This window comes from Amblyomma americanum, unplaced genomic scaffold (assembly GCF_052857255.1).
Source record: "Amblyomma americanum isolate KBUSLIRL-KWMA unplaced genomic scaffold, ASM5285725v1 scaffold_19, whole genome shotgun sequence".
NCBI lineage: Eukaryota > Metazoa > Arthropoda > Arachnida > Ixodida > Ixodidae > Amblyomma > Amblyomma americanum.
The window spans coordinates 1,645,483-1,667,234 of record NW_027526491.1 but is presented as its reverse complement, the minus strand read 5'-3'; the positions used below and the strand labels follow the sequence as shown (position 1 = coordinate 1,667,234).

The 21,752-nt window shown below is 45.0% G+C and overlaps 1 protein-coding gene across 2 annotated transcripts in view; it reads left to right on the top strand.

Annotated features, from left to right (window-relative positions):
• Positions 1-21,752, top strand: part of LOC144111941 (uncharacterized) — a 54,011-nt gene that overhangs the window by 15,491 nt on the left and 16,768 nt on the right. The window contains exons 2-3 of one of the 2 annotated variants that reach the window (XM_077645037.1): positions 2,682-2,838; positions 10,263-10,352. In XM_077645037.1, coding sequence (XP_077501163.1) covers positions 2,751-2,838; positions 10,263-10,352 — 178 coding nt within the window. In that variant the 5' untranslated portion in view covers positions 2,682-2,750. Of the gene's footprint in view, positions 1-2,681; positions 2,839-7,296; positions 7,350-10,262; positions 10,353-21,752 lie in introns of those variants that run through there. The other variant, XM_077645038.1, reaches the window with a different exon arrangement.

Genomic DNA, 21,752 nt, shown 5'->3' with positions numbered 1-21,752 from the left:
ACACATCACTGACTCGTGACTGATGATCTTTATTGCTGCCGCGCAGTAAATAAGTGAAAAACGAGCACAACCAACAGTTGGCACTGCATCAAAGTTCGACTGTTTAGGGAAAAACATTGATGAATAAAAACAAAGAAAAAATATGTTCAAAAATGTAGAAAAAAAAAAATGCTTTGTCGTCTAAGCTGCTGAGGTACAATTATTTTTGTGTGAGCGCAACAGTAGGTTTGCTAATGCACTTATCTTGCTTCCGATGAATCATAAACACTTCAGTGAAATCCTGCAATCGCTAGTCCTTATGCTTGTACAGTGTGGTTGTTCCATCGGATAAAGGCACAGTGTGACTGGATCAGGATCAAAGAAGTACAGAGACACATCACTGACTCGTGACTGATGATCTTTATTGCTGCCGCGCAGTAAATAAGTGAAAAACGAGCACAACCAACAGTTGGCACTGCATCAAAGATCGACTGCTTAGGGAAAAACAATAATGAATAAAAACAAAGGAAAAATATGTTAAAAAATGTAGTAAAAAAACCACTGCTTTGTCGTCTAAGCCGCTGAGGTACAATTATTTTTGTGTGAGCGCAACAGTAGGTTTGCTGATGCACTTATCTTGCTTCCGATGAATCATAAACACTTCAGTGAAATCCTGCAATCGCTAGTCCTTATGCTTGTACAGTGTGGTTGTTCGGCTGAAAGCAGGGCAGCAGTTTTCGCACGGCGGCCAATATATGACCAGATTGCTTTCGGGCGGTGTTTTCAAGGAGCTCTCTTTTCCGTGAGATAGTCATTTAGGTATCTTCCTGTTTGGCTGATATAGCACAGTCCACAGGGTAGCTCGATTCTCTACACAACATTTTTGTGGCACTTGTACATAAGAGAATTCATGTTTTTTTTTTCGCTTTCTATAGGTGGCAACATTTCATGATTGACGCTCTTGCAGAGACGTTGCAGTTGGTTTGGAGCAGAGAATACTACTCAAACACCAGCTCTAGCTCCTATTCTTTTCAAGTTGTGAGACACAACTTGCCTCACACGCATCTCACAACTTGAAAAGAATAGCAGCTAGAGCCGGTTTTCAATTAGTATTCTCTGCTCCAAACAAATTGCAACAACTCCGCAAGAGCGTCAACCGTGAATGGCCGCCACCTGCAGACTGCAAAAAGAACCATGAATTCTGTTATTTACAGTGCTGCAAACATATGCTGTACAGAATCGAGCTATCCTGTGGGCTATGCTATATAGGCGAAGTATGGAAATGCCCCATTGACTGCCTGGGGAACACGAGCTCTTCTTAAAACCACCTCCCAAAAGCATTCTGGTCATGCATTGACTGCCATTCAAAAACTGCACCCCTGCTTTCAGCCAGGCAACTTTACTGTACATGGATAAGGAACATCTGGAGCACGCGGGAGATACGTAGTTGTTGAAGCATTTGATTCATCATGAGCAAGACAAGTATGTCAGCAAACCTTCTGTTATGCTCGCTCTAAGAGAACTGGACTATCTCAGCAGCTTAAATGACAGAGTGGTGATTTTTTCTACATTTTGAACATTTTTTGTTCGTTTTTATTCACTGTTGTTTTTGCCCTATGCAGTCATTGTCCGATGCAGTGCGACATGTTGGTTGTGCTTTTCACCTATTTATTGCATGACGGCAATAACGATAATCAATCGTGAGTCAGCACTGTGTGTGTCTACTTCTTTCATCCTGTCACACTCGTGCTGTACACTTACCTGATGAACATATACCGACTAGCTCAAAAAAAGTAACCTTTTACATTGTGAAGCCATTTTGCAGACTACATGCTAGAGCTGGAGTGTGGTCAGCGGTATGAAGCCTAGAACAAATTTTGACAGCGAACTCACATTCATGTATCTATTATTCTCAAAAGAAAGTGTAGTTTCTTGGCTTCCATTTTTCTCCAAAACAATTGTAGTGTTCTGAAGATGCTTCATGAAACGAGAAGCCTCATGGTTTCTACATTGGGCGCTTCAAGTTCACCGAGAACACTATTTCCAAACATAGTTTGGAGCTTTTGCTTTAAAAATGCAAGCATGAAATTACTAGCGCAGTGAAAGCTTTTGCCATCTTGCATGTAAGCTGAAAATTGTTGGCTTTCTAGGTTCAACTGCATCAACAGCGTATGAACACACTTCAGCAGTGCCAGACTATATTAGAATTGTGACCACGTTTATGGAAAGGGGTTGTACTGCCACTGTTTTTTTTCTTTTCTCCTGGCTCAATTAGCCTATACATTGTGAAATGCAGGTTGTTTTTGCATTAAAGTTGTTGCGACTCGGGTAAAATGATCATGCCGGAGAGGGGATGAGGATTGGAGACTGGGTTAGGAGGAAGGCGAGGAAAACTTTATGCAAGTATTTACTTTATGAGCATGTACAACAACAGAGTGTGGTTCTCGGTAAAAGAGTCTCTGTGTGAGAGAGCTACTCGGCCATGCTCGGTGCTTGGTTTTATAGGGTTTTTCTTCCCTGAAATCCCCAGATGGAGGCCGGGCCTGCCGAGGAAGGCGTGTTCTGAGACGTTCACTGTGGCACTCATTACGCACTCTCTCCTTAGGGAACACACCCCCGTCACGTGTTGAGCTTAAGAGGAGGATGCCATCTACGTCATGCAGGAACCGGAATGTGATGGGTGGCGCTCTCATGGTTCGCAGGTGGTCGCATGAGTTCCTCATCACTGCGCAGCCTGGGTTACGCACAAGGCTAAGTGGGGTAGGGAAATCATGCGCCGACAGCTTCCCCCTTTGAAGAGGAATACCGATGTCAAACTTGATGACTGGACCCTGCTGACCCCTGCATCATCTCGGAATGGTAAATTACGGCTGCCCTTGGCAGCTCTATGCTGACACCTTTCAGGAGAGACTTACTGTCACCGTTGCTGTGGATAAGCCAGGGCGGGGAACCCCGTCACCTCCGCTAACTCAACGCCAGCCCGTGGGAAAGTCCGCTGCATCCTCGCCAGTTTTCCCGCAAGATGAAGGCGATGCGTAACACAATATACGAGCAATATTTGCTCACTTGCAACTGAAAAAAAAAACAAAAAACGTAGTAGTACGAATATAGTAATACATGTTAAAATGCTTGTTCTTGCATCTAAAGGGTTGTTTTTAGCTATAAATTGCTTTCACAAAAGTCATCAGTAGCCACATTGGCTCTACTGGCATGAGCGCCTGTGGGACCACTGCTGTTCTTTGAGGATCCTCACTTGTGAGTCATGACTAGATGCTAGATTGGAAAAAGTGGATGCATTAGTAGCATCTCTGTTTTCCAATAATTGTTATACTAGTTGAAGCCTTGTTTATTCACTTCGGAGCCCTGGTTTTTATTTCTGGCTGTTATTTCTCATCTTGACTCACAAGTTAGTGTTGGATACCACTCAAGAATGAAGCGCATAGGCCTCCAAATGATGCCCTCTAGCCAACAGTGTCAACATATTGCAATGACATCAGTCAGCAGCTTTGTACTTATTAGTATAGTGGCTAGCGTGTACTATGTCAGTGTGTAAAGTGCACTATCATGAGAGAAGGTTATGCTTGACCCCCTGCCTTCTGGGCATGCAACTGAAGGCTCTGGGTGCATATTCATGCGCAAGCATGGTTTCTTCATTCTATTGATGGGGGGTTTTTCTCTTGTCAGCTTCTTGTGATGCCACAGGTGTTTGTGCTGATTTGATTAGTCATGTGTTCAAAGTGGTGGAAGTCATATCACTTTCTTTAATGATGGCCTTTTTTTCTCTTTGTTTCTATATAGTAATATAGTGAAGTGACTGTTGATGGTTTCTAACTGTGTATAATGTTTTTTGCTCATCAAGTGAGCATGCTTGTAGTGATTTTGTTCTGCAAGAGAGGTACTTAGCTTGGGAATCAGTTTAAGTTCATTTTAGTTGTGAACAACAAGAGCCAACCAGAGAAGCAAAAGCAAGTAAAATATTTTTTGCTTAGGTAGCAGCTTGCATGGTGAATAGGGACCAGATTGCAGTAGACATCTTTTTGGAATCGAACGAGCTTAAATTTTGCAGGCCTACTAAACTGTTTGAAAGGTGCTTATGAGGCCTGTACAATAGTAGCAGCAAGCCTCTTTTCCTGCTCGCATCTACAGAGAACTCAGTGTCAGGCTGTACTTCAGCACAATGTAAAGGTTCAGGTTGATGTGCTCTTTGTAACTTACTGTGCAATTAGCACTTAACCAGCTTTGACCAATTGTTCAGTGAACTTGCATAAAGATAACCTCTTTGCTCGTGGTAATGCAGTAGAGTGAAGCATTTAAAAACTGCTCTGGAATGTATTTAGCAAAGCAGAATTGTGGGCAAGTTGATGAAACATGGAAGAAACAATTGCACCAAGCAAGGGCTGAAAACAGAATGTTTATTGCAAGCGTCGTTCTCAGAAAATGACTGCACATGCTTACAAGCTGCAATAGCAGTAGGAATGTGATAGAACTGGTACTTGCTAATTGCACAGCACATTTCTTAGTAAAAAACAGAACCTACCGAAGGGTAAAAATAGTCAAGGAAGGCTTGGAAGTAATAGTGTACCCAGCTTGCAAACAAGCAGCATGAAGCAATATACGTTACCAGCTAGAAACATTCTTTTAACATGAGAGCGTTAAATAAATGACATGAGAAACAATTTATCTTAGAGGACAGCTCAGGTGATTTTTTGAGCATTTTGAGGTGGTAGTCGCATCACATTTTATAGTCCCCTCGCTTTGGTACAAAAAGCCACTTTTCAAAATACCAAATAGAAATGTTTGAAAAGAACAAAACCTAGGAAACCTAAATTGTGTTTCAACCACATGACTACCTGACAGACTGTCCTATGACATCATGGATATTGTCACAAAGCCTATTGTGTGCACATTGGTTGTCTAAGCTGGTGGCCGTAAGCGAGAGCTTGGGTTATTGTTTGTCTGATATGACCAGAAACCAGCTAAACTTTATTCGTTCAGCAGAGCGAATATCGACAGCCGTGCATCCATTGGCATCACACACGCATTATTGCCGTCTGCCTGATATTGCCACGAAGTGGGAAATTTTAAACTTCTTTGCACTGCAACAAAACACTAGCGTGCTGCGAAACTTGGCACAAAGAACCATCTAACTGTGGAGAATGTTTGTGAAAGTTTCAGTATAATCAGACCAGGTAGAAAAGAGCGCCAGCACTGCCCTTAAAAAGTGGATTTTTAACATTGAATTTCCTGGGAAACCAGCCAAATGGTCTTGCTTTCTTCGTCTTATCCGAGAATTCGTCAACTGAATTTGTATTAGTGGGAGTCTACTGTAGTTACTGTAATGCTGTGCGAAGGGAGCACACTGTATTGCCCAGTTCGAGCCATGGTGCACATGCGCCAACATACTGCAAAGCATACTGTTGCTGTCTGCAGGTCTGAAAAGCTAGAGTCCTTGAGATTAACTCTGGGAGCTGTAATTTCGAGAGTCGTGTATTGTGGTGAAGCATTTGCTCTAAGTTTTCCTCCCAATCCTGATTATTTCTTCCGAGTTTGGTAGCCTGTGCGAAAATGCATTCCTTTGCTTGTCTGTTTTGATTTTGCCGTTTCCATGGCCTCAGTTCCAGTGATTTCTGTGAGCACAATACATTTGCAACATCACAAGCATTAACCGCGCGTTACTACCCACTCGCTACATCAAGAACCAATTTTCAGACTTCTATAAGGTTGTCGAAGGCATTTTATGAATGGGGTCATTGACAGTGGTAATTTCAGCCATTCAGTGCACATACGAGCATTTTGTGAATACAGTCGCCGACCGATTTTTCGGACATGAAGGGACCCGAAAAATGGTCAGAATAATCGAACAGTCCGAAAAATCCGTGAAGTACAAAAGATCACTTTATTGAGATGAAATCGGCTTAAAAATGTAACTGATTTTACCTCGCGGAAAAATTTCTCTTGCTGGCGACAATTTGCACCTGTATTTGCGCCAAAGTTGTGATTTCACTGTACACGCTAGACAGCAAGGTCACCGCATTTAGTTGGAATACTTCCCACGCTTCTTTGAGGGACCCGGCGGGGCCATGTTGTCCACAACCCAAGTGTACACCACACCGCTCGTCAAACACATGCAGAGATAAGGCACTTTTCGGTCAAAGCGGTGGAACTGTCGGACGCAATCACAAAACGGCGAACGGATGTAAATTCGTGAAGACTGAGCGCCACTCGGTCGATGTGGTCAGAGAAACCCAAGTGACGAAACGGCGAATGGCGAGACTGTATGAGACCCGCCGCGGTGGCTCAGTGGTTAGGGCGCTCGGATACTGATCCGGAGTAGCCAGGTTGGAATCCGACCGCGGCGGCCGTGTTTCGGTGGAGACGAAACGCAAAGGCGCCCGTGTTCTGTGAGATGTCAGTGCACGTTGAAGATGCCCAGGTGGTCGAAATTATTCCGGAGCCCTCCATTACGGCACCTCTTTCTTCCCTTCTTCTCTCAGTCCCTCCTTTATCCTTTCCCGCTGAGATGTGAGATAGCTCGTGCGCAATTTCCTTCCCCTACCAACCAATTTTCAACGTATAGGACAAACGATAACTGCCCGCAACAACGTCGGCGACAAAAGCAAGCTGACGGCGGTGACAATCCGGCTGCCACCTCGAAGTGTCAGAGATCGCAGGGACCTCTACTGGCAGCAATAAGGTACCGAATGTATGTCAAGCCAATCCAACTGCAGCGTAAATCCACCTCAATCCAAGATGGCGCCTTTTGCACCGGCAAAAAGCCGATAAGATGGCCGATTTTGGCCCGCAGGAGACTGAAATCAGTCCGAAAAATCGAACTTTCGGGCTTTTGAAGTTTGAAATATCCGTCGCGAATATGTATGTGCTTCTTTCTATGGGGTGACTGACGGTGCCTCATCGGGGTCTGAAATATCCTACAAGTCGGAGTTATTGGAGTCTGAATTACCCGTTGGCTACTGTAATCGACCAAATAATCGGCTGCATCGACCAGAGCATTGTCTTTGCCCGAGAACTGACGTTCGGTTTGCTGCTTTAAAATAGTTGCACTTGAAATTTTGAGAAATAGCTTCTTGTGTCGGAGACAGAGGAGTCCAAGGAATGAGATACGCTCATTGAATCAAAATATTCGAAAACTTCCTGAAGTTACCCTTTGAGAAAGTGGAGATCCCAAATTTTTGTGGGTTTTCTCTCTTTAGAATGACGTGCAGCGCATTACAAAACGTACACCGTTACTGGATTGCTGCAACATGTGGCAAATAATTTATAGTCGAATTTATTTCGGTCTTGGTTCCAGCAGCCAAACAATGGTGTGACTTACAAGGCTGGTTCAGGCCACATGATTCATACAAAAACTGGTATGGTCACTGCTTTCGTGATTTTAATTCACCTCTACTCTTTTGCAAGCCTGTTCAAATGTTAGAGTGACAAAAAATGAACAAGCAGTGATTACATCGCTGTTTTTGCACACCTCACTTGACCTGATTGCGTCTTGTACGTCAAAGCTACATTGCGACCTAAACCGAAAAACAAAAAAAAAATTCATTCTAAATCATTCTGCTGCCATAGGAGAATTCCACTTTGTGACTCTCATCGCAACAAAGAAGACAGTGCATTACGCCGAAGAAAAAATGCATCCAAAATTTTGTCTCTACTCTTAAAGATTTATGGAAAAGTATCCAGTGAAATTTTTGAGCGGGCACTACTGCAGAAGTTGGGAAGTGTTGCACGTGTGTGCTTTGTATCTGCCGCCATTCAGAGAGCTTGTACTGCTTAAATCGTGGCTATTTTTATTGGTTTGGACTGTTCTGCGTTTTAATTTGGGTCTTCTTGGCAATATTTCGAATGTCCCTCAGATGAAATGTTTTTTTTTTTTTGCCTCTCTCACGTTGTTCTTCTAATTATATGTGCCACTTAGTCTCTAGAATTTGTTCATGTCACTTTTTTGCCGTTACAAGAGCTTCTTACAGTCTAGCCAATATTTCGACCCATGTAAATGCTGCACTATACCTGGTGATAAGTTGGTCATGTATTTTATTGCTGTGCTACACCGAATGAGGCCATTCTGCGCCAACTGATTCATCAGACTGCGCTCGACCGCGTTTGATTTCTTACAGAAAAAAAATCATGTCTTACTGTGTACAATCACAAAGATTTTCTAGCTTGTTTTTGGCAGAACAAAAATGTTTCGTGTCATGGCCGTCATTTTAAGTTTACAATCGGTAGCAAAGCCTACTCTTACAAAAAAACTTGTAAAAAATAAACGTTTGATGCATGAGTGAAACTTTTTCATATGAATAAAAGACATTGTGCTTCATATCCAATAAATTTAACTCCTGTTTTGTATTTTGGTTGTAATATAAAACATGAAAGAAGGTAGAAAATTATGGAAATTTGGAACTTCTTATCTAATTTATGTTCTCATAGTAGTCATCTCAGCTATTTGTCTGGATTTTTCAAAAAGCAAAGAAGCCGATATGAAAAACATAATGCGTGTGAGCAAAAACAAATTTGTTAAAATTCTCTTCTTGAGACATATTCATCCGTCAATTGCTCAGTGAGGTGGTTCTCGTTTATCTTCTAAGTGCAGTGGCATTTGTTTCTAAAAGTTTATGCGAACAATTTTTGTTTTAGGCGAGAACATAATTTTTCTAGTTGAGTCCCTGCGTTCAACCCCAGCATCGCTCGCTGCTTGCTCGTCACTGCAGTGCATGCTACAGCCGGCATCAAGGAGGCACTTAAGTTTTGTTGTATGGTGCTCCAAGTGGATGCTCCTGATATTTTGGTTCTGCAAGGTCCGCTGGCATGTTCATTCACATTCTGTCACTTTAAACTCTTTGGTTGCTGAGCATGATGCAAGTCCAGCATGCGCCAGTGAGAGAGAGATAAAAGCTTAATGTGGTGAAACTTGCGTATTCCATTTAATGGTAACACTCTTGTAAACAGACTAGTGAGTTCACCTTTGTTTTCTTGAATGATTTGTCGGGGCACCCTGACAGTATGCTCGATAGTTTTCTACACCTCACTCATGTAAACAAAGGGTCAGTATTTGACCTTTGTACGGCCTCTGAATACTTCCCATCACTGCCAAGGGCCTCACAGTTCCACCAATGCCGTCGCAAGCACCCTTACCATGTGACGGGGCGAAAAGCCCATTGCACTGAAAAATTGGAATCGTTTTCCTGGTTGCAGAGATCTTAACTTTGATTGGTCAGACTGCAAAGTGCGTTTCCCGGCTCAGTACCATTTGTGCGGAGGTACAATAGCCGTTGTGCCATGCGGCCACTTCATTGTCACCTTTTTAAATGTGCCCTTCTGCAGGTTTCTGCATTGCCAAAGCTGGCAGCATCGGAAGCCCAGCACAGCATTGTATTCGAGCAATGGAGTGTTGGTTTTGTGTGTATTTGCAGCCGGCGGCAAAATGTGCTGTCGATATAGAACACAGGGGCTCAACTTGCAAATTGTTTCTCTCTTAAAACAAAAAGTGCTGTGATTAAACTTATAGAAATAAATGCCATTAAATGGTGCCGTGCAACTTCCCATCTTTCGTAATTTTACTAAGATCACCTGATTATGCAATTGACCGCTGAATATGTCTGAAAAAGCAAATTTTCTCAACTTAAGAATTCTTTTGCTCGCATATCTTGCATGTTTTGCACTCTGAAACATTTTTATTGCTTTCTTTGCCTTCTTTACAGCTTAGAAATAAAGTTCGAATGATGGCTGCAAGAACATAGAATTTAAGATTAGACTTTCAAATTTTTATATAATGTACCTTGCATGTTTTAGTTGAAACAAAATAAGCTCAATTCACTGCATATGAAAGTGTAATGCCTTTTATATATATAATGAAAGTTTCACAGTCATGTGTTAGAATGTTTATTTTACAATTCTTTTTTGTAAGACTAGGTTTTGCTACCACTTGCAAACGTGAGATGGCACCACAGCAAGTAAAAATTTAATCTGCCAAAATCAAGGTGGGTAATGTTTGCCATAGTAATGCAATAAACCATCATTTTTTAAAGAGAAATCCAAGATGGTCGAGTACCAAGTCTGTATCAGTTGGCTTGGAATGATCCAATGACATTTAAATGCCAATTGTGTGCTGTTTTCAAGCAGCCTTTATAATATTTTTGTAGCTCGAGCAATATTGCAGTGTAGGTACAATGATATTTGTTTTGCTTGCATGATTGTAATGGTTCCATATCATGCCATTTACTTTGCATCTTGCGTGCAATCTTACATTGCTTTGTAACAAATTTTTGCTGCAGGCATTCATCCCATGTGGAGACTGCTGCTCCTAAGTGGAGCATCATACTCAACTGGAGCAGTGTGGAGTGGTATCACTGTTTGCACCTTTGGTAAGTTTCTGGGAAAAATTTATGCATTCATCTGGCTGCTTGGTATTTTCATGTTACATGTGTAAGGGCAGATGAAATGCCGATCTGTCCGAAGGGTGAATGTGGCCATTCGGTAACGTCATTTTACAGTAGCGATATTTGCAAAATGATTCATTCTATGTATCTAGTATGTACTTCAGTTTACTACGTGGTGCATGTATGCCTCAAAGAAAGGAACCAGAACCCCTTGCAGAGTAACAAATTCACCTGACTTGTTTGATATGGACTCTGCCGCAGTGGCTCAGTGGTTATGGCGCTCGGCTGCTGACCCGAAAGATGCGAGTTCGATCGTGGCCGTGGCGGTTGAATTTCAATGGAGGGGAAATTCTGTAGGCCTGTGTACTGTGCGTTGTCAGTACACGTTAAAGAACCCCAGGTGGTCGAAATTTCTGGAGCCCTTCTCTATGGCGTCTCTCATAGCCTGAGCTGCTTTGGGACATTATGACATTATGGGACATTATGATGTCCCAGCTAGCATTTGTGATCTCCAAGTGACGCTTTTGTGTGCATGTATTTCTTCAAGGGTGGGTGCAGAAGGGAAACATCAGCTTGGAACCCCTTGTGGTCATTTTCCAGATCTAGACTCTCTTGAGAATGTGTGACAGTATTTTAGTCTTGTCAAAATAGCGTGCGTGGGCCGCCGCGGTGGCTGAGTGGTTATGGCGCTCGGCTGCCGGCGCGAAAGACGCCGGTTCGATCCCGGCCGCGGCGGTCGAATTTCGTTGGAGGCGAAATTCTGTAGGCCTGTGTACTGAGCGTTGTCAGTACACGTTAAAGAACCCCAGGTGGTCGAAATTTCTGGAGCCCTTCACTATGGCGTCTCTCATAGCCTGAGCTGCTTTGGGACATTATGACATTATGGGACATTATAATGTCCCAGCTAGCATTTGTGATCTCCAAGTGACGCTTTTGTGTACAGTTTTTCTAGGGTGGGTGCAGAAAGGAAACATCAGCTTGGAACCCCTTGTGGTCATTTTCCAGATCTAGACTCTCTTGAGAATGTGTGACAGTATTTTAGTCTTGTCAAAATAGCGTGCAGGCTAACGGGACACAGACAAGAACTGCAATGACTAACGGCTGAGGAATTTATTGCTTTGCTTGCAATAAATACAGGCAACATCATCCAAAATACATATAAGGAAAGTCCTGGAATCATCATTTTGTCACATCTGTCGTGATTATTTATCCAGATGGTAAATTTCTATTCAAACATGAGTGATGATGTCTTTACACTGGTTGAACACTTCTTATGTATGATGTACGCCTCGTATATCTCCCGCATAAGCTGTCAGTTATATTTGCTCAGACTTTTACATCGTCGAACGTGTGGAATGCACTCATAGTCCGACACTTGCAGGGATGCCGGAAGTATGTTTTCAGTAGGAGGCCTTGAACGTGTTCCTTTTTATTTTGTTTTGTTTATGTACATAGGTTTCTCAGATATTACAGTCCAAGTTTGGCTCGGGAGAGAACAATTAACTGCGTGAAAAAAATTATTTTCTTTTATCGTTAGATGGTGCATATTATACAAGCATTAAGAAGAAAAAAATTACAAAATGAATTTTCAGTGCGTTCATATTGACGTTTGACAAATTTACAGGCATTCGCACATGAACAAAACTATAACATAAAACAACAGTTTAAATACAACAATACAAGCAAACACGCTAGAGTACATGTATACAGTTACCAATATTGCACTCAAGCAGCAAACATTTCGGACAGTGCTGCTCTATTTAGGTGCTTAGGCGGGACCAAAGGTTTCTGCTCGCTTCGCTGTTCAGCTCACAAACTCCCTGATGACGTCCTCTAATCTTAGGAGCGCCATTCTTTCTTTGTGTATAGGCAAAATCTAAAGATACGATAACCTCTTTTGAGTCGTTCAGTTGCGCAAATACGTTTTGATTCTGCGCAGAGCACTAAAAGAGCGTTTCCAGAAGCGACAGACGCTGGTTTGGGAAACAGAAGCTGAACATACCTCACGACCTCAACCATCAACTCGCGAATATTGTGCAATTCCTTTGTAGGATCTCCAAAATGCCCAGAATTGTGGCAGAATCAGCACCGCTTAGAACAGTTGATAATGGCATAACTGCGCCAACAGTCTGCCCAAGTCAATATCAACTGCATGCACTCCCAAAGCCCCTCTAGTTCTTTTGCTGTGTACCGACTACCTCCAGCGGCTCTGGTTAAGATGTCTTGTAGTTTTACGAGCTGTTTCATGCCTGGCTGCTCAAAACTCTGTTTTGTTTCACTTACGATTCAGTCGGCAGTAGCGAAATACTCCTTGCACAGCACGGCCTTAACGTCAAGGGCAGCTGGCTGGACAGGTCTCTCAGTCATCGCATACCTCGCAGGAGGTTTTGTCGGCCTTGATGTACCAGGTTCCTTCAGGCCTAGATGCGCTGCTGTTGTGCTCGTGTGCTGCCACAGGTTTTCAAACGCAGTTTCAGAGCACGACTGGGAGGTCGCCTTGCAGAGAGCCTCTGGTGCCTTTCTTCCACCTGCTGCGCGATATGTTGAGCTCTGGAGAGCCCTTGCTAATTCTTCATAAGGCCCAAAGAAGGCTATGGAAATGTGGATACCTAACAAGGTTTAAAATTTCTGCAAAAGCCGATCGTAACCTCTAAAAATAGCCTTGCTGCCTTCGGTCAATTAACCTGGTGTCTGCAAGAGCTCTTTGAGTGTCTCTTGGACTCTGGCGTAATTCTCAACGATTCTTTGCATTGGCTCTTTGCACCGAATGTTTGCACGAGTCTTTGCACCGATGCGATGGACTCTAACGCTTTATCGCATCGGGCAAAGCGGCAGTAAGATATTTGGCCCTGATCCACTCTCCACAGCTGACTCGCGTCCTGTGCAGGGAGGAAGCGGTGCCGGCCCACTCTGTCTCCTGCTTTGCAGCGGACGGTGCGGTTTTCGGCGAGCTGTCTTTGTGAACCATCGCTTGGTCAACAGCGTCTTAGCTGCTGATTGTAGTTGTTTAATTTGATACGCAGATGAGTCCTTCACTATGGCGTCTCTTATAGCCCATGCGCCGCTTTAAGTCACAATACCTGCCTTCCAGATTTAAATGAACTATATACATGGATGTGTGAGAAAGTTCCCAACTGGTAATGGAACAATTCCTTGTTGATTCCAGCTGTAACCAAATGGAAACCAGTCTGAGCAGTTAGGATTTTTTCCCTGGAATTCGACTAATCACATTCTAAATGCGAACAGCGCTTTTGTTTCATTCTGGAAATTTATTGTATCGCAAATTAGGTTTCATATACATACGTCAAATTAGGGCCTGTGTATAGCTGTGGTCCAAGGAGAAGGCTGAGTCGGGCTGGTTTGTTCATGTTGAACGGTAGGGCGAAGCAGCGCTGACGGACGGGACGGAAGAGGAGACAGACACATGCGCTGGTGCCTGGTGTCTGTCTCCTCTTCCGTCTCGTCCGTCAGCGAAGGTTTACTTGGGTTTAACGACCCAAAGTGACTCAGGCTATGATGGATGCCGTAGTGAATGGCTCCGAAAATTTCGACCACCTGGGGTTCTTAAACGTGCAGGTGATATCGCACAGTACATGGCGGAGCCTCTAGAATTTCGCCCCCACCGGAATTCGACCGCCACGGCTGGGATCGAACCCGCCTCTTTCGGGCCAGCAGCCGAGCGCCGTAAGCACTAAACCACCGCGGCGGCTAAGGAAGAGAACCAGCACTCAACAGAGCAAGCCGAGGATCATTCAACTCACAGCTAGCTGTAATTGTTTTGACGAAACGAATGGTGCAGAGTACTGGTGCATGCTGCTTAGGAGCTGAAGTATATGTGTTCTGTCAAGATTAAAGTTGTTTAATAATAACGCTATTTCGTCAAATTGCTTGTCGTACGGTTTGTTCGCACGTGGTAATTTTTGTGGCCGTGCGCAGGGACTGCTGTTGCGACTTTGAGGTGGTGCTGTAACGCTTGCCCCCCCCCCCCTTTTGTGACAGAGCGTCGCCAGCTCTCTAGTCGGTAGCGAAGACTCCAAGTCAGGCGTCAGTGAGAACAACGATAGGGATTTAATAAATTATGTACAGAGGATTATACAGCACGAGGTCGGCACGGGGACCGAGAGATAACGGCAAATGCGACTGTTCTCGCACGGTGACATCCGGCGAGGCTCCAACGCGTCACACATCACACTCCACTTGTGAGCGGCACACGGCTCACGGTTGGTCTCTCTAGATCGAGCTCGGTAGAACGGAGTCTTCTCCAGGCGTCAGTGTTGGGGCTTATATAGCCCCCAGAAACGGTCGTCACTCAAACGGACCAATAAAAAGCCAGCACTTGACAGCCGTCCGTGAGGTCCAACCAGGAACCACGCTGGCCACCCGCTTCAAGTCTGCCGCGCGCGCTGACTCCCAGGGGGAAATGGGAACCGGCGCCTGGCTGTCTAGCAATTCGCTGCACGTTTGAACATGTCACTCACCGATGCTTCTTCATAGTGCGCCGCTGCCAGGCGGCGCAGCATCTGAGCTTGTCAAGGGAGCGTTAGGGCGCGGTTACCTCGCGGCGCAGCACCGGGCTTGTCCAAGGGCGTTCACAGGAGAAATTTTGCATCCTGTAGATTTGGAATCCGGACTGGTTGTCCGAGCACAACAGCATCCCCACCATCAGATAAGGCGCTGGGAAGACCAGCTGCTTCCACGTGGCTCGGTTGCCAGGCGCGCACGTTCGTCAGTCTCCTCCAAGTTCACGTCCAGTGTCCGAACGCCAGGTAGCTTCACGTGCCCAGGTCCCACTCGCCAGGCCAGGATCGCTGCTCACCGCGTTGTCGCCAAGGCACCCCGACCAGCTTCGCTCAGGTCGTTCCGATGCCCTTGCTTCTCGCCACTGGTCATGGTTGGTCGTTCTGCAACTTGCAAAAACCGACTGGCAGAAGGCAACACCCAACATGAGCAAGTGCCTTCTGTCTCCCGTCAAACACCAGAAAAGGCCATAATCCAAATCAACCTAACTAAATTGCTATCCCCGTTTTTGCTCCCGCTGCAACAAGAGGCAGGTTGGCGATCTGGTACACAAGGTTCAAACAACCATTTTTCAAATTAACAATGCGCCAAAATATCAGGAACCATTGCAAGCAGCAATAATAACGAAAATAGAATTGTCCCCTTGAGATTACTTGGACCGAAAACACACTACTGAGGAAGCAAATGAGGTCATTCATATTTGCCCCAAGGTACTTCCTTTTCGCAACTAGCACAGCTGACCATGTGTTCTTCTTTTTTGTTCTGCGTGGCAGCAGATACTACTACAGCGGTTGTAATGAGCCAATCTTGCACCACAAAACAGTGCCGAGGCAGGAGCATACTCCAAAACTTAATACAGGTAAAAAGGTAGCATCTCTAGGAGCTTACGCCAGCTACCTAAGCTACAATGCCCAACAGAGGTTTCGCCCATGTTTCAATGTCTGCGGATAGTAGCACCTAACAAATACGGCAAGTAAGTTCACTTGCAGAAACACACGTAACAAAGCTCACATAAATAACCCAAAGTATACACGAGGCTTCCATGCAAGTGACTACGCCACAATTGCCCATGAGTTCCTTAGCTATACTTCCGCGCGTCAGCGCATGCCCTCAAAATGAGCAGCTCAGCTAAACGTATCCACAAGTGCATGCTGGAATACAACTTGCATTGAACCTCAAGATAAGCGATGCGATGAACAGAACAAAACATCAGAAGATAATCGCGTGGGTGAGATAACCGCTCTGAACGAACTGATTTCAGCTACAGTGCTCGTTTGCACTCTGAACTGTGCAGCACTTTAGGTTACATGAGCAGACGTTTTTAGGCTATATCATTAGGGCAAGGAAACACGAAAAGTACAGAACGCGCTCAGGCAAAAGGCTCAAAACCTGGTTAACTTTCGCCTTTCTGCCACTGGGAAAAAAAACGAAAATCAAATGAATACAGGGAGCATTTATTCCTGGAATCCTCCATTCTTTATTCGCGCCCTGCACGGTTGCAATATGAAGGCCACGCTACCAGCCTACCCTTCGCAAAAGTTGAGAGGCTGATTAGTTCTGCCTCTCCAGGACATGTTCCCGAAGCCAGGGAAGCGCTTCTTAAGCTTAGGCCAAAAGGGGCGCTTCCTCCTCTCATGGTTCTCTGCAGGTGTCCCAAAGGGGTGGTTGCGTGTCCCCCTCCTACACGTGCGCGTTCTGTGGCGCCCTTTTTGTCTGGTGGCCGCGCGCCCTTCTCTGCAGCCCACTCTGCTCGTCACCTTTCCCAGAACTACTGCTATGGTGCTGCAACAGTGATGGTAGTGGCTTCCGCACTGCAAAGGGATGCCTTGTCAAATTGGCCTTCATGCGACGCCTCCAAATTCTTGAGAGCCGCGGTAACAGTTTCGGGCAGTTACGTGGTTGGCTGGCCCGTAAACGTACAAGCGTCTTGATCCGCACCCTTTTCTTCTTAGCGCGACTGCCCAAATTAGTTTTCTTTGAGCGCCGTCGCCTTTTCGAAGCAGCCCTAGCGGATTTCTTCCGCGCGCCCGCACCTCCAGTAATCGCGGTGCCGTCAAGTTCGAAGCTGTCGGCGCTAGCCGCAACCTCAAAACTTAACCCATTAGTTCTGAAAGGCTTGTTGCGTTCGCGATTTTCCTTGTGTTGCAAATCACCTTGAGCCCTGCTGTTAGTGCCAGGTAGCAGCTGTTCGGAAATTTCGGACACCTCTGCGATATTGTCTGGGCTCGGTTCCTTACTGTTTGGCGGTCTGTCGCGGGCCGCTGCGAATCTGCCGTCATCTATCCTCAACTAACCGTTCTCGGTTGTCTCACCAGCTTCGTTGTGATGAGATTTTTCCGCAGCCTGCCTGAAGCACGACATTCCGTTTCAAAGTGGCATGGATCTGGGGGCTTGAAATTGCCCGCTGCATGCACCTTGCTGCATGCGCAGCAAGGTGCATACGTGCGATAGCCGTGCACAGCGCAGGCAGAAGGTAGCTGTGATACCTTACATACACTCACTTTCGCACAATCTGAAAAAGGTAGCCCAGCGTTACGACGTGAAAGTGGTCTTCTCTGCCCCTCACAAGCTGTCCAAGCTTTGCAGGATCACTAATCCGGAGGCGACCCAGCAGTGTGGCTGTGGCAAAAAACATAGGCGGCCTTATGTTGATTACACAGAAGGTGTAGTTTACAAAATTCCGTTAAGTTGTGGAAAGACGTATGTTGGCCAAACTGGGAGATGCGTGAACGGGAGGTTAAGAGAGCATGCCTTGAACGTGAAAAATGCACGCGAGGGAAAAGATTTTGAAGGCTTCCTCGCAAGTCACTGTATCACTTGCCTAGATTGTACTCCTGCACTCGATGACACCTCCATAATCAGAAAGAGCAGTGTACGTATGACTAGAGAAATAGCAGAATCAAATCAGATATATAGCCTGGGAGAGGGCTGCGTCAGCACAGCCTCTATCGCCCTTTCACCAAAAGAGCTGACTTTTCTGAGCATGCGCGAACGGTAGCTACACTACGTTTATAAGTGTGAATCCCTTCAATAAAATTTGTTGTCAGTTCAGCGCCCGTCCTTGTCGCCTCGTCTCTGTCCTCGTCTGTTCAGCGCTGCTTTTCCAGAAAACCATGTACCAACACGCCCAACTCGCCGGATTAACCCGCTGAAACATTTCATTATTGCCAGCATGCCCAACAAAAACATCGCTGATCCCTTTGTTACAATTGCCGGGGCCGCAACCTTTTTCCTCTGCTTTTGTATCGCTTTGGGTCGAGTTTCCTTTAACTCCTCTCCAGTCTTAACTCCTCTCCAGTCTCAGTGAGCGGGACAGCTGTAACTGCAGCGTCGTCCGATGCCGTGGCTACCTTATCCGAAGGTAGAGAGGTTTCCTCCGTTTGCGAATGCGGCCTCTTCATTATATTGCGGGGGGTTTTTTCTCTTGTCAGCTTCTTGTGATGCCACAGGTGTTTGTGGTGATTTGATTAGTCATGTGTTCAAAGTGGTGGAAGTCATATCACTTTATTTAATGACGGCCTTTTTTTCTCTTTGTTTCTATATAGTAATTTAGTGAAGTGACTGTTGATGGTTTCTGTGTATAATGTTTTTTGCTCATCAAGTGAGCATGCTTGTAGTGATTTTGTTCTGCAAGAGAGGTACTTAGCTTGGGAATCAGTTTAAGTTCATTTTAGTTGTGAACAACAAGAGCCAACCAGAGAAGCAAAAGCAAGTAAAATATTTTTTGCTTAGACAGCATCTTGCATGGTGAAGAGGGACCAGATTGCAGTAGACATCTTTTTGGAATCGAACGAGCTTAAATTTTGCAGGCCTACTAAACTGTTTGAAAGGTGCTTATGAGGCCTGTACAATAGAAGCAGCAAGCCTCTTTTCCTGCTCGCATCTACAGAAAACTCAGTGTCAGGCTGTACTTCAGCACAATGTAAAGGTTCAGGTTGATGTGCTCTTTGTAACTTACTCTGCAATTAGCACTTAACCAGCTTTGACCAATTGTTCAGTGAACTTGCATAAAGATAACCTCTTTGCTCGTGGTAATGCAGTAGAGTGAAGCATATAAAAACTGCTCTGGAATGTATTTAGCAAAGCAGAATTGTGGGCAAGTTGATGAAACATGGAAGAAACAATTGCACCAAGCAAGGGCTGAAAACAGAATGTTTATTGCAAGCGTCGTTCTCAGAAAATGACTGCACATGCTTACAAGCTGCAATAGCAGTAGGAATGTGATAGAACTGGTACTTGCTAATTGCACAGCACATTTCTTAGTAAAAAACAGAACCTACCGAAGGGTAAAAATAGTCAAGGAAGGCTTGGAAGTAATAGTGTACCCAGCTTGCAAACAAGCAGCATGAAGGAATATACGTTACCAGCTAGAAACATTCTTTTAACATGAGAGCGTTAAATAAATGACATGAGAAACAATTTATCTTAGAGGACAGCTCAGGTGATTTTTTGAGCATTTTGAGGTGGTAGTCGCATCACATTTTATAGTCCCCTCGCTTTGGTACAAAAAGCCACTTTTCAAAATACCAAATAGAAATATTTCAAAAGAACAAAACCTAGGAAACCTAAGTTGCGTTTCAACCACATGACTACCTGACAGACTGTCCTATGACATCATGGATATTGTCACAAAGCCTATTGTGTGCACATTGGTTGTCTAAGCTGGTGGCCGTAAGCGAGAGCTTGGGTTATTGTTTGTCTGATATGACCAGAAACCAGCTAAACTTTATTCGTTCAGCAGAGCGAATATCGACAGCCGTGCATCCATTGGCATCACACACGCATTATTGCCGTCTGCCTGATATTGCCACGAAGTGGGAAATTTTAAACTTCTTTGCACTGCAACAAAACACCAGCGTGCTGCGAAACTTGGCACAAAGAACCATCTAACTGTGGAGAATGTTTGTGAAAGTTTCAGTATAGTCAGACCAGGTAGAAAAGAGCGCCAGCACTGCCCTTAAAAAGTGGATTTTTAATATTGAATTTCCTGGGAAACCAGCCAAATGGTCTTGCTTTCTTCGTCTTATCCGAGAATTCGTCATAACTGAATTTGTATTAGTGGGAGTCTACTGTAGTTACTGCAATGCTGTGCGAAGGGAGCACACTGTATTGCCCAGTTCGAGCCATGGTGCACATGCGCCAACATACTGCAAAGCATACTGTTGCTGTCTGCAGGTCTGAAAAGCTAGAGTCCTTGAGATTAACTCTGGGAGCTGTAATTTCGAGAGTCGTGTATTGTGGTGAAGCATTTGCTCTAAGTTTTCCTCCCAATCCTGATCATTTCTTCCAAGTTTGGTAGCCTGTGCGAAAATGCATTCCTTTGCATATCTGTTTTGATTTTGCCGTTTCCATGGCCTCAGTTCCAGTGACTTCTGTGAGCACAATACATTTGCAACATCACAAGCATTAACCGCGCGTTACTACCCACTCGCTACATCAAGAACCAATTTTCAGACTTCTATAAGGTTGTCTAAGGCATTTTATGAATGGGGTCATTGACAGTGGTAATTTCAGCCATTCAGTGCACATACGAGCGTTTTGTGAATACATTCGCCGACCGATTTTTCGGACACGAAGGGACCCGAAAAATGGTCAGAATAATCGAACAGTCCGAAAAATCCGTGAAGTACAAAAGATCACTTTATTGAGATGAAATCGGCTTAAAAATGTCACTGATTTTACCTTGGGGGAAATTTTTTCTTGCTGGCGACAATTTGCACCTGTATTTGCGCCAAAGTTGTGATTTCACTGTACACGCTAGACAGCAAGGTCATTGCATTTAGTTGGAATACTTCCTACGCTTCTTTGAGGGACCCGGCGGGGCCATGTTGTCCACAACCCAAGTGTACACCACACCGCTCGTCAAACACATGCAGAGATAAGGCACTTTTCGGTCAAAGCGGTGGAACTGTCGGACGCAATCGCAAAACGGCGAACGGATGTAAACTCGTGAAGACTGAGCGCCACTCTGTCGATGTGGTCAGAGAAACCCAAGTGACGAAACGGCGAATGGCGAGACTGTATGAGACCCGCCGCGGTGGCTCAGTGGTTAGGGCGCTCGGATACTGATCCGGAGTAGCCAGGTTGGAATCCGACCGCGGCGGCCGTGTTTCGGTGGAGACGAAACGCAAAGGCGCCCATGTTCTGTGAGATGTCAGTGCACGTTGAAGATGCCCAGGTGGTCGAAATTATTCCGGAGCCCTCCATTACGGCACCTCTTTCTTCCCTTCTTCTCTCAGTCCCTCCTTTATCCTTTCCCGCTGAGATGTGAGATAGCTCGTGCGCAATTTCCTTCCCCCACCAACCAATTTTCAACGTATAGGACAAACGATAACTGCCCGCAACAACGTCGGCGACAAAAGCAAGCTGACGGCGGGGACAATCCGGCTGCCACCTCGAAGTGTCAGAGATCGCAGGGACCTCTACTGGCAGCAATGAGGTACCGAATGTATGTCAAGCCAATCCAACTGCAGCGTAAATCCACCTCAATCCAAGATGGCGCCTTTTGCACCGGCAAAAAGCCGATAAGATGGCCGATTTTGGCCCGCAGGAGACTGAAATCAGTCCGAAAAATCAAACTTTCGGGCTTTTGAAGTCCGAAATATCCGTCGCGAATATGTATGTGCTTCTTTCTATGGGGTGACTGACGGTGCCTCATCGGGGTCTGAAATATCCTACAAGTCGGTGTTATTAGAGTCTGAATTACCCGTCGGCTACTGTAATCGACCAAATAATCGGCTGCATCGACCAGAGCATTGTCCTTGCCCGAGAACTGACGTTCGGTTTGCTGCTTTAAAATAGTTGCGCTTGAAATTTTGAGAAATAGCTTCTTGTGTCGGAGACAGAGGAGTCCAAGGAATGAGATAC